The 17,702-nt window shown below is 40.5% G+C and overlaps 1 protein-coding gene across 2 annotated transcripts in view; it reads left to right on the top strand.

Moving 5' to 3' along the window:
• The first annotated feature begins 207 nt into the window (after positions 1-207).
• The window catches only part of AEBP2 (AE binding protein 2), a 44,564-nt gene continuing 27,069 nt past the window's right edge, over positions 208-17,702 (top strand). Inside the window, exon 1 of one of the 2 annotated variants that reach the window (XM_075552017.1) lies at positions 208-906. In XM_075552017.1, the coding sequence (XP_075408132.1) occupies positions 257-906 (650 nt within the window). In that variant the 5' untranslated portion in view covers positions 208-256. Of the gene's footprint in view, positions 907-1,127; positions 1,277-17,702 lie in introns of those variants that run through there. The other variant, XM_075552018.1, reaches the window with a different exon arrangement.

Raw genomic sequence — 17,702 nt, 5'->3', positions numbered from 1 at the left:
GCGCGGGCTCGGCGGACGGGAGGCTCACCGCGTGCCGCCGCGCAGGCGCGCAGCCGTCTTCGCGTGAGTTCGCGCAGCCGCGCGCCTGTCCCCGCGCGCGCCCCGTAGCGCGTGTGCAGGCTGACGCGGTTCGCGGGCCCTCCTCCCGCTCTGCAGCGGCGTCGGCGGAGTTTTGGTGGTTTGGGAGGGGGCGAGGGAGGGAGAGTCGAGAGAGGGGAGGCGGCGGCGGGGAGGAGGTGGAGGAGGAGGCGCCGCCATGGCCGCCGCTATCACCGACATGGCCGACCTGGAGGAGCTCTCCCGCCTGAGCCCTCTGCCCCCTGGCAGCCCCGGGCCGGCGGCGCGGGGCAGGGCTGAGCCTCCGGAAGAAGAGGATGAAGAGGAGGAGGAGGAGGCGGAGGCCGAGGCTGTGGCAGCTTTGCTGCTGAACGGCGGCGGGGGCGGCGGCGGCGGCGGCGGCGGAGTGGGGGGCGGCGAGGCGGAGACGATGTCGGAGCCCAGCCCGGAGAGCGCCAGCCAGGCCGGCGAAGACGAGGACGACGAGGACGACGAGGAGGACGAGAGCAGCAGCAGCGGCGGCGGCGAGGAGGAGAGTAGCGCCGAGAGCTTGGTGGGCAGCAGCGGCGGGAGCAGCAGCGACGAGACGCGCTCCCTGAGCCCCGGCGCGGCGAGCAGCAGCAGCGGGGATGGGGACGGGAAGGAGGGCCTGGAGGAGCCCAAGGGACCGCGGGGCAGCCAGGGCGGCGGCGGGGGCGGCAGCAGCAGCAGCAGCGTCGTCTCGAGCGGCGGGGACGAGGGCTACGGAACCGGGGGGGGCGGAAGCAGCGCGACCTCGGGAGGCCGGCGAGGCAGCTTGGAGATGTCGTCGGATGGGGAGCCCCTGAGCCGCATGGACTCGGAGGACAGGTCAGTGCACCGGAGCGGTCCCCTCCCCTTCCTCCTGCACTCCCGGCCCTGGCGTGGCGTGGCGTGGGGTGGGGGTGGGGGGCCGGGGGACTTTTTGGCGAGGTTCGGCTCCCCGAACCTTCGGCCCCTCCTCCAGGCTCCCTACTCGGAAATCGCTCCCCTCCGCCGCGCCCCTCTCGAAGCGGATAGCGGCTCCCAACTCTCAGACCATTTCCCTTCGCCCCTAACTCCTTTCCCCACCCTTCTTCCCCGCGGCCGGCCACTTCTTGCGGACCTCCGGACAGCGCTGTCCCCGGGACAGTCCCCCCAGCCGGCCCCGATCCTCCTGGTGGCGTGGGGGCGGCCTGGACATGCCCACCTCGTGCGCAAGGTTAGCTCCGTGCAGCCGTGTACTTGAACACTTGTCAGAACTATTATTGACAAGTGGTTTTCAACATGGCTGGTCTCCCTGGATTTAGCATACCTTCCTTGTCCAGGAAAGAGACCCCCGACTTAAACTTTTCTCTGCTTAAAAGGAAGCAAGACGGTTGGTTTAAATTTAATTAGTGCTTGCCAAATTATCTTTTTGTAGTCATTAATGGTGGTCCCCAGCGTGATTTTCAATCATCTTTCTTGCTTTGTGACCAAATCACTAGAAATGAATAATGAATTGATGTCTTTTAAATAACTACTAAATCAGATTTGTAAGAAAATATATTCTTAAAGGTACGGCATGGTTTCTTTTTAAAATCTTTGTAATGTTTGAGAGTGAGACTCATTATTTTAGGTGATAAATGTTTAAAGTCGTTTATTGGATGTGTCTGTGGAGAAGGCTTTAGTATCACTTTTGAAAGATTTTTGAGAACATAGTGAAGTGATAAAAATGTACTCAGTATTTTCAGGACATTTTAGAAAGTTAATGTAGTGTATGTTTCCATTGCTATAACCCTTTGGATTCTTTTGGAAAACTTCATAATATGATTAATTGGTTATTAACCTACTTAAAAACAGCGCCACATTGCCTGTATTATAGATTGCAAAGTATATTAACATTTTTTGACAGCACTAGAATTATTAAGATTGTGATTTAAAAGTTTATCCTAAAGTCTTACAGGAATTCTGATGGCTGATAAAAATGGACATTTTTGTCTTCAATGTTAAAAAAATGTTTGGAAAATCTAGCATTAGTTACTGATTGACATTTACTTCATCATCTTAAGAAAACATTGTAGATGGGGTATATAGACTGTATAAAACTTAGAAATATTGTACTGCATAGACAATATTTGCATAGGCTGGAAGAAAAATATCCTCAAGAAAATTGACTTGAACTGTGTGTATTATGGGCTATATGCTATTTACCACTTTGTTAGTACCCCTTTATTGATTTCACCAGATATCGAAAGTTGACAGTGGTTTATGGAGTCTGCATCTACCTTAGTGGGTGTGCACACACACGTCTCAATCATTTCATCTTCAAAAATATAGTGCAGTAGTTTAAATATCATTTTAACTTCCATTGAACTATGAAGAAGCAAATTGAGTGCCTTACACAGTGCAGTTTGGAAGTGGGCGAGCTGGATGTGAACAAAGGTCTCCAAGTCCCCTGCTACTTCCCCTTCACTAGAGGTCTGTTAATTCAACTTGAGTAACAAGTTGTACATGGCAGGGTTGATTTGTGTGTGTGTGTGTGTGTGTGTGTGTGTGTCTCATGTGTTTTGCCCATTCACTACTAATATTCAGGTGTGTTGGTTTAGTTAAGGTTCATTTGAAAAAGTAATTTCTGTATCTTAAGAGCAGGGAGTAAAATTCCGTGTTGTCACAAGCCCATGGAATATTAAAACAAAACCAAGTATTTTTCTTAAAGAATATTTAAATATTAGGGACTGCAAAATATTGTTATAATTTTTACATACCACTACAGGATAGCAGATTTATATCTTGTGTGGAAAAACCCTTAACATTACCAATGAACTTTCTTTGTGGCATTGATAATCTTAATTCTGAAATGCCTTTTTCTTTCTCCCAGTGTTACTTTAAATTAGGAAAGGATTCATAATTCTTAGAAACTGTCCTGTAGTTTACACCAATCTCTGCAGACTTTATAGATTTCATGGTAGGAAGTCTTTATTTTTGTAACCGATGGGAGGATATTGTGGTTTTAAAGTGCTGTTAAAAATATGTAGGCATTATGATGGCAGTGCCAGAACTCCTGGTGGGGCAGTGATTAAAGTGCTCAGCAGCGAACAAAAACTGCATCGGCGTGCTCCCACTGGCTCTGTGGGCTGTGCAATTCGGCAGAGGTGCAGAGCCTTGGAAATCCTGTGCTATACAGTCACTGACAGTGGCTGTGGGTTTGGTATTAGATCTCACTCGATTTTGAAATTTGATTGAGTGTATCTGAAATGTTTTAGAACTTACTGAAATTTCTTAAATGCACTTAATTTTAATGACCTATTTTAAAAAGAATCAAGTACAAAGACATTAGATTGTGACCTAAAGTGACATTTTCATTTTGTGTCTTTTTTAAGCACAGATTCGAAGTATTGTGTGATGAAAAGTAATTTATCAAACTATTAAAACACTTGGCACAAAATACCTCTTATAGTCCCTAGGAGGAAGTTACTTGATGCCATCTTAGGGCTATAAAAGTACTTAATTTGGCAAATTTAGAAAGTCTTAAAATTTCTTTGGGAGGAGGCATTAACAGCTGTAGGGCAATTAACTTTTTTTTTTTTTTAATGTTGAACGTGAAAGCTTAACATTTTGGAGCGTTTTACTACCTTTTTTCCTGTAACTTGATTTTAGAGGGTGAATTAGGGTTTACATAGATTTAGCATTTAATATTCATGTAACACTTTTTAGTTTAGTTTATAAATTCAACTATTGAATCAGATTATGTACAAAACTGCTCTCAGCCACTTAATGGGAATGTGCATTAAAACCCAAACCCACTGCCATTGAGTTGATTCTGACTCATAGCAACCTTGTGTAGTGTTTCTGAGACTGTTAATCTTTACAGGAGCAGTTTCATCTTTGTCCCATAGAGCCCCTGATAGGTGGGCTCAAACTGCTGACTTTGTAGCCAGCAACCCAGCGTGTAATACCACCACAGCTGCTCCTTGTATGTAGAAGAGCGAGTTAAAAATAACGCTTTTTGGTGTAGTTTCTTGTCTGTTCAATAAGGAGTCCCTTGGTGTGGCTTAAGCAATCAACCATTAACTGCCTAGACAGGGATCTGTTTCTTGAGAATCGTAGTCTTGAAGGTCCGCTGGAGCACACCTGGGGTATTAGGAATGGAGCTTGAGCTGTTGTCAGTATCAAACATCATGCTGAATTTTTTCTCTCTCCAACTAGACCCGTAAGCGATTGCTTACCTTTGTAAAAACCCATCATTTTCAACTGCTTTTAATCGGTTTTCTGGATAAAGCCAGCTGTCACTTGGAAAGTGCATGTGTGAGAAAGTGGTGACAGGCTCTCAGTTAGTTGATGGTCATCAAAGGCCACAAGGCTTTTAACTGAAAATTTTATTGGCACATAATCTATATAACTCAGTCATATCAAGAAGAATTGTACATTAATTTCCACAATCAATTTTAGAACATTCCCCTAACCCTGTTCATGCCAGCATTTGGATCCTGACTCCCAAGTTGGGAACTTTGAGCTTATGCAAGATTGCCTTAAAGTTGCAAAAGCTGGCTTCTATTGCTTCCCAGTAGTATGACTGGGAGATCCTTTACTAGTGTAGAGGCTAAACTTTTAAATCAGTGATTTATTCTTGGAAAGTGGCAGATTGAAATAATGTTCAGGAGATGATCCCCTTCATGACCAGAGCAGAGAGTGGCGATACTGGGAGGATGGAGGGAAGGTGGGGTAGAAAGGGGGAACCGATTACAAGGACCTACATGCAGCCCCCTCTTTTGGGGAATGGACATGGAAAAGTAGGTGAAGGGAGATGTCGGACAGTGTAAGATATGACAAAATAATAATAATTTATAAATTATCAAGGGTTCGTGAGGGAGGGGAGGCGAGGAGGGAGAGGAAAAAAGAGGAACTGATACCAAGGGCTCAAATAGAAAGAATGGTTTGCGAATGATGATGGCAGCAAATGTACAAATGTGCTTGACACAGTGGATGGATGGATGGATTGTGACAAGAGTTGTACAAACCCCCAATAAAATGATTAAAAAAAAGAAATTACTGTTCAGGATCTTTATGGTTCAGACAATTAGTATTTTGCTTATACTTTGACAGACTACTTTACTTAGTACTCTGAAGCAGCTGTCCAGTATTTGAGCTCTTTAAGTTAATCTTAAATTTTGGTTATATTCAGAGAAAAGTCCTTCTTACAGGTCTCAATTTTGATTGATGGCACATAACTCAGTTAAGGAAGATAAGACTTTTCTGAAAACAAAAATGCCAACAGTAATAATAGAGATTTCAGAATTAAAAAACTTCTATGGCGAGATCTTAAGGGTCTAATTTACTTGTAAGAAACATGAAGCCTATTTTGTTGAATCAGTTGGGAGGTCCTGCATGTAGGCCAGGTCAGCCCGGATATTGTGGGGCATGGAAACAAAATGCATCCCGTTCCATTCAGCTTGCATATTGCTATTATACAATGCCACGGTACAGATTTTGTTATAGATGCTGCACAAAATGTCACTGACTCTAATGTATACAGCTACTTCCTATCTGGTCGTTTGTAATTACTGATTTAAAGCAAATTTTTCCCCAGTGGATTTTAAACCATTCATTGTCTCACATGGTTTCTGAATGTTAAAACATGACAATACAAGTTGAGGGTCTAAAGAAGTTGCTGAGAGAATATTGACTAGTCTCTACAGTCATCTGGAGGCTTACCTGAGGCAGAAGCTATTTTCAAGATGGTTATTGACATAGCTTTTGGCAGGCGACCTCAGTTACACATCAGTGAATGTTTCCATAGGGCTACTTGCATGTATGTCATCGTGACACGGCAGCTTTAATGAGTGAGTCAAAAGAACCAGGAGGACGTGAACAATGTTTTCTTAGGGCTTGATATAGCTACTCATGTTTTGTTCTTCACATATCTTTATTTAACAGCTAAACTTCTTTTTTCCTTTTTATTTCCCATGTCTTATTCGATATATTTGCTTCAAATTGATACATGAAAGTTACCTCAAGTTTTTGTTGACTGAAATAGCCCATCAAAAAATGCCACAGTCGATCCGGATCTGGTGTCAATTTACTTTTCCTTTTAATTCCCTATTTTTATTTTCCACCCCCCCCCACACACTTTTTATAGCACTGTACTATACTATACAATCATGGTGAGTCAGAATTGACTGGATGCCATGTCTCTAGGTTGAGAGAAGTATAATATGATTGTTAAATGTTAAAAGAGCTTATAATCTGGAGCCTGCCGAGGCTACCTATATTAGTCCTTAGCAATGCTACCTATATTACGGTTTTGAGTAATGCAATACAGAGTTTGGTGTTACCATAAAGACACTCTGAGCTCTTCGTAAAATAGTGTTTGTTAAAGTACCCTGGGAACTATTCTGAAGTATCCATATTATTTGGTTGGTTGCTTCTTTTCTGTTGTAGAATGAGTTTTGTTTTATTGCCTTTTTTGAAGTCAGGGACTGTTTCTCTTATTTAGATCCCTATACTACTTTGGAATATGGTTAGCATGCAATTACTAATATTGTTAGTATTACACTAATGACAGGATTTATATTAGTAACCAAAGTGAAAGCAGACCCACCGCCATTGAGTTGATTTGAACTCAGGGTTTCTGAGTCCGTAAATCTTTATTGAAACAGATAGTTGTGTCTTTCTCCCACAGCACAGCTGGTAGGTTTGAACCATTGACCTAGCATTATTAACATTCATTGCCTAACTCACAGCACCACCACTGAGGACTAGGAATTATAGTGCCTTTGGTGAAGATTGTTATATTTGATACTGATGAGTTTAATACATTTTAGTAAATTTACTTGAATGTGGGGAAGCATTAAAAAATTAATGGAATTGAAAAATAATGGAATTTTTCAATGAACTTTCTGATGCCTCCTTGTATAGGTTTATTTATGAATGGCCTAAAAACTCCTCACAATACCTTTTGTGTTTTAGTACCTTTTAATATCAAAGTGTGTCTGCTGATCCCCTGTTAGTCAAACTGTGCCGCATGCTTTCATGAGTAGTTATGGGTTTACAGTGGTCTGAACACATTTTGAGTTAATTTTATAACTGCTTGCATTTGTGAGAGTCCTAATTTTCTTGCCTTGGAAGTCAATGGATAGTTGTGGACATTGATAGAGCAGAGGATGCTTGGGTGTTTGAAGTCATTGAACATTTACTGATGACTTGCACTGTGCACTGCCTAATGGTAAGACAGACCCTAAGGTGATTTCAACACCACCTCCCCACCCCCCTCAATATGTAACTATTAAAGGGAAGATTAAAAAGGTGAGTACGTTTTTTCTTATGAATGGTTTTGTGGCAGCCCGTTAAGATTAGAACTGGAGAGGACTGTGTAATGACTAAAGGTTTGATGGGAGGAAAGGACTTGGGTTTAGGATTAAATGAATGATGATTACTGATTTCTAGAAAGTCTCATTGAATCATATAGGCAGGAATAGTCGTGGTACATTCAGGAGGCATTCTTCATAGTTCAGAGGATCCAGATTGGAACTAGAAAAGAATTAATCAAGGGTTTATGAGGGAAGGAAGGTGGGGGAGGGGAGGGGAAATGAGCTCATACCAAGGGCTCAAGTAGAAAGAAAATTGTTTGAGAATGATGACAAGTATACAAAGGTGCTTGACACAATGAATGGATGTATGGATTTGTGATTAGAGTTGGATGAGCCCCCAATAAAATGATTAAAAAAAGAATGGATAGATTGAAGCCTTTCATGCCAACATAGATGTGTTTGTCTTAGAATATGTTTTAAGTACATAACATATACTCATGTATAAGCTGAGTTTTCTAGTACATTAAAAAATCATTTTATTGGGAGCTAGTACAAGTCTTATCACAATCCATATTTATAGTTATTGTGTCAACCACATTGGTACATTTGTTGCCATCGTCATTCTCAAACCATTTTCTTCTTGAGCCCTTGGTAGCAGCTCCTCATTTCCCCCCTCCTTTTCCTGCCTTCCCCTCCCTCATAAACCCTTGGTAATTTATAAATTGATATTTTGTCATATCTTACTCTGTCTGTCTCCCTTCTCCATTGTTTCTGTTGCCCCCCCCTCAGGGAGGAGGTTATATGTAAATCCTTATAATTGGTTCCCCATCTCTACACCACCCTTTCGGTATAGCCACTCTCACCACTGGTCCTGAAGGGTTCATCTGTCCTGGATTCCCTGTGTTTCCAGTTCCTATCTGTACCAGTGTACATCCTTTGGTGTAGCCATATTTGTAAGGTAGAATTGTTATCATGATAGTGGGGGGGGGGGAAACATTTAAAAACTAGAGGAAAGTTGTATGTTTCATCATTGCTACATCGCACCCTGACTGGCCCGTCTCCTCTTCACGACCCTTCTGTAAGGGTATGTCCAGTTGCCTACAGATTTTGGGTCCTCACTTCACACTCCCCCTCATTCACAATGATAAGATTTTTTGTTCTTTGATGCCTGATACCTGATCCCTTCCACACCTTGTGATTGCATAGGGTGGTGTGCTGCTTCCATGGGGGTTTTGTTGCTAGATGGTCAATTATCAAACTTCTAACCCAGATGCTACATTTTTTGATAGCCAGGCGCCATCAACTTTCTTCACATTTGCTTATGCACCCACTTTGTCTTTAGCAATTGTGTCGGGAAGGTGAGCATCATGGAATGCCAGTTTAATATAAGTGTTCTTGCATTGAGGGAGTGCTTGAATGTCCAGCACATTTTTTAATGCAGTGTTTGTGATAAAATTAGGTACCTTGGCTGATACTGGGTTGGCTTATACTTGAGTATATATGGCACATATACACACATCTATGTATGTATGCATGTTTCTCTCTTTACCTCTCCTTGTGACTGCTTCTCATGTTTGAATTTCACCTTGACCATTGTCTCAGGTGAACTATCATATATACTTCTGTATAAGCCAAATTTTTTCCAGCACATTTTAATGCAGTTTTTGTGGTAAAATTAGGTGCCTGAGCTGATACTCGGGTTGGTTTATACTCTAGTCTATACAGTATTCCTGTTCTTTGTTGGGCTCTGAATTCTTAATCGCTCTGAACAGTTTCGTTGCTCCTACTAGAGGGGTAGCATGCTCCTAGACAGAGCCATGTTTGCACTAACCATGGCGTCTGATAAAGTGCTTCACATACATTTATATGTAGTAGTATTTCAGATGACAAGATTTTAGTGTGAATAGACAATTATTCATGTGGTAGAAGTACAAAAGGAAGATGTGGGAGTTGTGAGAACAATTAGGAGGTAGTAGGTATGGCATGGCAGTGGGTAGGAATAGTATAGATGCGACCTGATGAGACCATGAGCTGTGGTTAAAGTTAGGAGAAAAAGACATATCTCTTAGAAACTTAATAAAAGGAAAGAAAAGCTAAATTTCTGAGTGGCCTATAAGAAAAATACTGTGTCTTTTCTGAGTCAAAAGATTTTTAAAAGTTTTTTCTTAGGGATTTAATCAGAAAAAGGCTTATTTAAAATTTCCAGACACACCTACTCCTAAAATAATGAAATTACAGGTACTTTGGGTAGTGAGTCAGAAGGATACGCGTTAATAGAATGTAACTTCTCAGAAATTGTTTGAGGTAGGAATAAGTGAGATGGCATGTGTAAGCGCCTACAGGGGTATACTTAATGTATAATCATTTACAGCCCTGGTTCTGACATAATATAATTGAAAGAATTCTCTACTGGATTTAAGGGTAAGTTCCTGGTATTCTAGACATGGCTTTACAATTGAGGCTGTTTTGTCTTAATGTTCTCTCTTTTGCTCATTTTGTTGGTTTTTCTCAGGGTAGGTAGCATAGTTGGGTGTACGCCTTGGGAAATGAGCAGCCGCTGGGGAAGACCGTGAGGCTCCTGTAAAAGAGTTACCATCTTGTAGGGTAGTTCTTACCCTGTTTTGTAGGTTCACTTTTGAGTCAGAATGGACTCGATGGCAGTGGGTTTGCTTTTAAGTTTTATTTTACAGTCTGGGTTCTCATTCATTGCAATGGCTACACAGACTCACAGACAATTCATGATTAAAGAGTTTTTTAAGGAAGTAAAGGAGTTGTGAGGCCAGTAGAAATGTTCAGGATAGTTGTTGATCATGATATGTTAAAAAGTTCTTTAAGATCTGCTAATTCACAAAGCATATCACTTCTCTGGAAGTATCAAAAGGCATTTGGGTCAAGCTCTGTGGATCAGCAAGCCTAACTAGCTTCCCCAATTAAGTGCCCAGAGGCGCCCCACTCTATAAGTCAGCCTATTGCACGAAAGCCCTGTCAGCTTTCTTCTGTGGTTGGGAAGTCTTCCATTTTGTTCCATGCTCTGGCTCCTGCTTCTGTTGCTGCTATTCTGATGTTACAGCTATCTATTGGTTCCAGGGGGTTCACTGCTCAGGGATCTTGGGTTCAAAGTATGTACTTCTGGTTTTGCTGGTAATGAGATCCCTCTTCCTGCTTCAAAAAAACAAACAACAAAACAACAAACCAAAAACAAACTCAGTGCCATCGAGCCGATTCTGACTCAGAGCTACCCGGTCTATAGGATGGGGAGGACTGCCTGCCCTTATGCATTTTCAAGCCGGCTAACTTGAGTTAGAAATCTCTATCTTTCTCCCAAGAAGCAGCTGCTGGGTTCTAACTTCGACCTTGTTTGTGGTTAGCAACCCCATCCATCAGTGCACCACGAGGGCTCATTCTAGACCTAGCTCATTCTAGACCTAGCAGGATAGCATTCTTGGGAATCCTGTTCACAGTCCGATGATAGCAGGATCTTTCCCCACCTTCTCACATCCATTCTGGTAAAGGTAGTTTGGTGGGAGTTAAAGAGACTGGCAAGAAGAGTCACATTAAATAATTCACTGTCCCTGCAGAGGCTAACTGCAGAATCTTTGGCAAATCATTATATTACGCTGATTTTTTAGATTGAGGGTTTTGACTAAACAAAGGAATTTGGAACACATCGGGCAATTCTTTGTAGAATTTTCAAATACTGTAAATGGAAGTCAGATAAAGCAGAGCATTGCAGTTGTGGCAGTATTATATTGAGGGTATCATGGGTATTTAGTTATTTTAGTGTTCAATCTTACTATACTTCTATTTCCTGTTTACAGTGCTACATTAAAACACTTTCTTCTTTACACCATAATATTCTTAATATTAAAATTTAGTTCTTTATATACTCAACACTCACACAGTAAACTTGATAATTAGCAACCAACTCAGTGATCGATTAAATTCATTTGAATGTGGAAATACTTGATATATCTTTCTCATTAGTGTGACTGCATGGAACTACATCTGCTTATTTCTTCAGCTTTTTAGAAAAGGCTTTATTTTAAAACAAAAAAAAAACATTTAAAAGTGTAGTTTAGTGACATTGGTTACACCATACACTTGCTGCTGTCACCACTACCCATTTTGAAAACTTTTTCATTACCCCCAAATAGAGGTCTAAATATAGGTACGTACCCATGTAAATATATTTATATATAACAATAGGGAAATAGATCCATGTACATATATTTATATGGTACGTATTAAGATAGCAGATGGACATCGGGCCTCTACTCAAGTACTCCCTCAACACAAGAACACTTTCAATAGCCCAGCATTCCATTGCGCTCACCTTTCCTGACACGATCACTGAAGACAAAATGGGTGCATAAGCAAATGTGAACAAAGCTGATGGTGCCCAGCTATCAAAAGATACACTGTCTGAAGCCTTAAAGGCATGAAGATAAACAAGCAGCCATCTAGCTGAGAAGTAACACAACCCATATGGAAGAAGCTTGCCAGCTTGTGTGATCATGAGGTGTCGATGGGATCAGGTGTCAGGCATCAAAGACCCAGAACCAAAAATCCAGATTTATGTGAACGAGGGGGACTGCAGAGTGGAGACCCAAAGCCCATCTGTAGACAATTGGACATCCCTTCACACAAGGGTCACAAGGAAGAGATGAGCCAGTCATGACGTAATATAGCACTGATGAAACATACAACTTTCCTCTAGTTCTTTAAAAAAATAATTTTTGGGGGGGCTTGTATAAGTCATCTAGTTCTTTAATGCTCCTCCCTGTCCCACTATCATGGCCCCAATTCTACCTTACAAATTCATCTAAACCAGAGCATGTACACTGGTTAAGTGCTCACAATACAAGGAACCCAGGACAGATAAACCCACTGAGAGTACTGGGGGGAGACAAGGGGAACTGATCAAGATGATCTACATATAACCCTTTCCCAGGGGGATGGACAACAGAAAAGTGGGTGAAGGGGGAGACAGCGGTTGGCATAAAGACATAAAAACCTGCAAATTATCAAGGATTCCTAGGGGAGGTGGAAAATGAGCTGTATGTAGAAAAGATGTTTTGAAAATGATGATGGCGACAAACGTACTTGACCCCATTAAATGATGTTTAAAAAATCAGACTTTCTCAACTAGTTTCTTTTTTCAGCTCATAAGGATTTTAGGAAGGTAGATTAATTGCATCTTGATAATTTAATGAGGTAAGAAAAAGACGTTACAGCCTAAGTTGCACTTCTTAGAAATAAACAGTGAAGTCTTGAGTCCAGATAAGGTGCTAGGTCTGCTTCCTGTATGACTGAAGTAACAGTGACCTTCAGACTTAGCTGCCGTGGCGTCAGTCCTGACCAGTAGAGAACCCTGCAAGGCAGGCCCTTCTGGAGCTCTGGAACTAGCTAGAGGAGTAAAATACCTCGTCTTTCTCCCCGAGAGCAGCTGGGAGTTTTGAACTGCTGGCCTTGTTATCAACACAGCTCTTAACCGCTTGGGATCCAGAGGTTTTAAAATGGACAAGTTCCCATTTTAATTTTCAAGCAATGCCTTTTGTGGGGAGAATAATTTGTGATAAGGTTTGTTTTACATTTGAGTCTTAATTTTAATGATGAAAAACTTTGTTTAGACTTAGGAATTAGACTAGTCAGTGCTTAATTGCGTTAACTATTCAGTGGTTAGGGGACTAACCAGTGATTTTGTTAAGTTTACTTGCAAAATTTCAACAATTTTTAAGGTTATGACTTGCTACCTGATTTTCACTATTTCTAAATTGAAAAATTTGTCATAGCTTTTATTAATATTTGTGAAAAGTGCTGAGTGGTCTTTTAAAATTTTGTGCTACACCTTTTGTAATTCATATTTGTATTTATCTGGAAAATTAGTCACGAGAACTTCTTTTTTTGGGTTCTTGATCCACCTCGCCTGTCTTGTCAGAAGTGAACATACTGAAATTTGATAAAATTATTCATGATTCAACATTTAAATATTTTCAAACAAATGATTGCTTTTATATAAAATGGATATTGTCTTCAATAACAGATTTTTAAACATACCATGTTTGCATATAGACATTCTGGAAGTCCTTTTAAGGAGTTAAATTATAAGTCCTCGTAGTATAATTATATAAGAATAAAAAGTTTCTCTTGTCACACCTTCTGCAGATAATTGCTTGATAAACTCTCAAACTGGGTGAAAATGACAGTGGACCTGAAATTGATTGTAGTGATGATTGTACAACTCTTAATGAAGTTGAATGATAGCTAATGAATTATGTCAATAAAACTATTAAAAATATACAGTGGAATAATTTTAAAGGACAGTAAAGTAAATGTGATAAGTGACTTTAACGTAATATTTCAATATGTATTAGTGTGGTATAAAGTATGAAGCCTATTTGTTTTCTTTAGACTATATTGCATCATTATTGCATGAAGTCCCTTTTGGCCAATTTAGTGAATGCTGCTGAGTCTTGGGGAAAAAATCTTTTGTCTTTATTCATAGAAATAATTGTGGGGGTAGAGAGTAGTCTTTTTCCTGATTAGAAAAATCCATTTTAGCTTTTTAAATTATAGTGATAATAGCTTATAATTACAGTAATAAAAATATCTCGGTTTTTACCTAATGATTTCTAGTGGGCCCCCGATTATTATTATTATTGTTTTTAATGATAATCTCAGTGCTACGGCCATTTATGTGACTTGCCTTAAAAATACTTATGTTTGTCACTGAAAGCACAGTTACTATGCACAAGGCACAAGCGAGGTTTGGGAACTTACTTTAAATGAGAGGGTTTATAGATGATTATCAGTCCAAGTCAACTGCTTCATAAGGGAGTCGAATTCTGCTTACCATAGGTGAGCTGGAAAGGCTTTAAGGAAATGGGATTCGAGCGTACATAATAAAATGCACACTCGTCTTCCTTTTCTAGCTGTCAGAAAGGTATCTCTTCAGAAATTGAAGGTGGCCTAACTTTAATCCTGCTAAGACCGGCTCTATGACTTAATATTTGCCCCTGATAGGTAAAAAGTAAACTGACAGCCTGGAATGAGTATTTTGAATTGGTTTTATGTTTACATTGTTAGGCTCATACAGTGTGTGTGAGGTGTGTTGGTGGCCTAAGTGCTAATTTTGTGGCAAGTTCTACTTGAGTGTTCTTTGTATGAGGGACCTTGAATTGTTTTAAATGAAGCTAATTACTTTGTAGGGAAAATTAATAGTTATTGCTATGTGTGCATGTGTATATGGCATGGTGGATACACAGAAACCAGAGAAACTTCTGCCTGTGTTTTATGGACACTGGCAAAGCCCTGGGGGTTGAGAACAAATTGGGCTGCTAGCCACAAAGTCAGCACTGCCAGTCTCTGCTTCAGCCTTAGAGACCCAGGGTGGCTGATCGCCCGCCCTATCCTCTAAGGTTGCTGTTGAGTTGGAATCAACTCTCAATGGCAGTGAGTTTTATGTTTTTGAGATTAACTGTTGCCTGTTATTTGACGATTGTAGGCAGCATTTCTATGTTACATTCATCAGTAATTTATCTTTTACCTTTGAACGTATAATTTAAAATTCCATTGGGCGTCACTATTTAGTATTTACTAGCTGTGTGACTGACTTTGGGAGCCTGTTCAGAGAGGCTACTAATGCCGACCGCATGGGCATTGACTGATTACATACAGATCAAGTACTGTTCCACTGACCCTACTCTAGCGTGGACCCCAACAGTTGGTGCTTTAAAACAGCATTTATTTTGCTCTTGAATGTACAGTCTGGGCAGAGCCCCACAGGTCAGCTAATTTGTCCACGTGAAGTCAGCTGGAGTAGGAGTAATTTGGAAGGCTGGGTACTGGCGTCATCAGAAAGCAGGCTTGCTCATTCATCTCTGTGCCACATATCTGGAGTCTGGGCCTGAGGAGCAGCTGGGGTTTCTGGGGTGTCTTTAGCTTGGTGTACGTAGGGCCTCCAAGCTGTACCAGAAGGGAAACACAGGCAGAGCTCTATTAGCTTTCTTTGGCATATCCTTGGAAGCTGCCAGTATCACTTGCTTGGTAGTCACCGGCCTGCTCAAATGCCTGGGAAGGAACATAAACCAATTCTCAATGGAACATTAAGTGTAACATTGTTACACTGCAATATCCTGTAGTTTGATCATCTGTGAAAAATACCATTTGACATGATGAGGACATAGCAGTGCTGCCGGATATATACAGGGGAGCTTTAAAAGTTTATGGAAAAATGGAATGTTAAAATGTTAATTGTATTCATTCAGTATCAATTTATTGAAGCTCTCACAGTGAACACTCAGTAAGTATTGGACTGATTATGTACAATAGGAATCAGAAAACAAAACAAAAACACCCACTGCAGTTGAGGTGATGCTAACTATCAAACATGGTAGGACTGGCACTTTGCGTTTCTGGAGGCTCTTTACAGGAGTAGAAAGCCTGGTCTTTCTCCCTCAAAGCAGCTGAACTGCCAGCCAGTATACCACCAGGACTCCAAGAAAAAAAAAAAGGAGGTCACAGTATGTCTGGAAGTTTATTTGATGCACCTAACAGAATAATTAACAGAAAACAGTCCATTCCAACAAATGTGTACTTCAAGCAAAGAGTTTTTAATCTAACGTATAAATGTCACCTATACAATGTAAGGTTTTTCAAAACATAGGGCTTTAAGTACATTATACTTTTTTAATTTTAAATGATAATTTTGATTGTAATGATAGGAAAGACAGTGTAGTCTTTCTAATAGTAGAAATAAATAGTCTTTCTAATAAGTAGAAATTTTACAGGCGGGAATAAGATGACCTGTCACCCCAATATTAGTTTACTGTTTTACATATTGCAGTCGTGTAAAAAGTAATTTGGGGAAAGTTTTGTTCCCTACTGAAAATTTACAATTGTTAAAGATGATTTCCTAACACTGTCAAAACTACCAATTTTCTTTAAAAAAAAAACAACACCAAAATTATTGACCGGACAACAGTAAAGTGGGCGAAAGGAGACCTCGGAACAGTGTAAGATATAACAAAATAATAATTTATAAATTATCAAGGGTTCATGAGGGAGGGGGCAGCAGGAAGGGATGGGGGGAAATGATCTGATACCAGGGGCTTAAGTGGAGAGCATATGTTTTGAGAATGATGAGGGCAATGAATGTACAAATGTGCTTTACACAGTTAATGCATGTATGGATTGTGAAGTTATATGAGCCCCTAATGAATTAAAAATTTTATTGGCATGTAATTTATCATGCAATTCAATAGTTTAGTCATATCAAGAATTGAATCATCATTACCACAATTGATTTTAGAACATTTTCTTTCTTAAATTGTGCTCATTCTATTAGCTCCCTCCCCCCAGTCTTCCCTGCCATCCCCTCAAGAAAACCTCAAGTTACTCCTCTTGGATTTCATATACTTAAAAACATATAAAACCAAAGAAACAAAAAGCTAACAAAATAGAAAAACCTTAATAGAAAAGAAAACAGAAAATACTAAAAACTTTAAAAGGGATCAGGTGTTGCCTTCCATGATCTGCTTCCCAGTGCCCTGCATGTGAGCAAGGCTGTTCATACCCTTGGTGTGTGGCTGGAGGGATCCACCCATGGCCTAATGCACATCTCAATCCCTTTTCTTCTTTCTTTTAAACAAGCAGTTTGAGAGGGTCAAAAGGGAGATCATACATGGGTCCAAGTTTCATACATAAAGCAAGGAGGGCACAAAAATAGTAAATACCTAGTAGTCCCAGGCCACCATTCATCCTCGAAACAAGGCATCCAAACTAAAGAGCAGAGATCACCAATTTCATAACATTGGGCCAGCAGTCATCTCATCCTAATGTGGTTCAGCCTTTAGTCAAGGCGGGGTATAAGTGAGTTTGTAGGATAAGCCCGTTTAGGGGTGGGAAAGTCAGGGGATTTAGGAGAAACTTGTTCAAGTTGGTCATGCAATTACCTAATTCTTTGGATTTAACCTGTTCATTTTCAGATAATGTGTCTCAAAACACAAGAATTAATTTTAAAAAATGGATATCAAGGGTTCAAGTAGAAAGAAATTTTTTTGAGAACGCTGATGGCAACAAATGTACAAATAGTGCTTGATACAATGGATGTATGTATTGTGATAAGAGTTGTATGAGCCCCTAATAAAGTGATTAAAAAAGATCATTTTATTTGGGGCTCTTACAGCTCTTAGCACCATCTATACCAGCAGTTAACCTTTCAGAGGGGTCACCTGATTCATAACAGTAACAAAATTACAGTTAACTAACAAAAGTAATTTTATGGTTGGGGGTCACCACAACATGAACTGTATTAAAGGGTCACGGCATTAGAAGGTTGAGAACCACTGATTTATATAT

This window comes from Tenrec ecaudatus, chromosome 6 (assembly GCF_050624435.1).
Source record: "Tenrec ecaudatus isolate mTenEca1 chromosome 6, mTenEca1.hap1, whole genome shotgun sequence".
Taxonomy (NCBI): Eukaryota; Metazoa; Chordata; class Mammalia; order Afrosoricida; family Tenrecidae; genus Tenrec; species Tenrec ecaudatus.
Note: the sequence above shows the minus strand (reverse complement) of the source record. Positions and strands in the feature narration are given on the sequence as shown.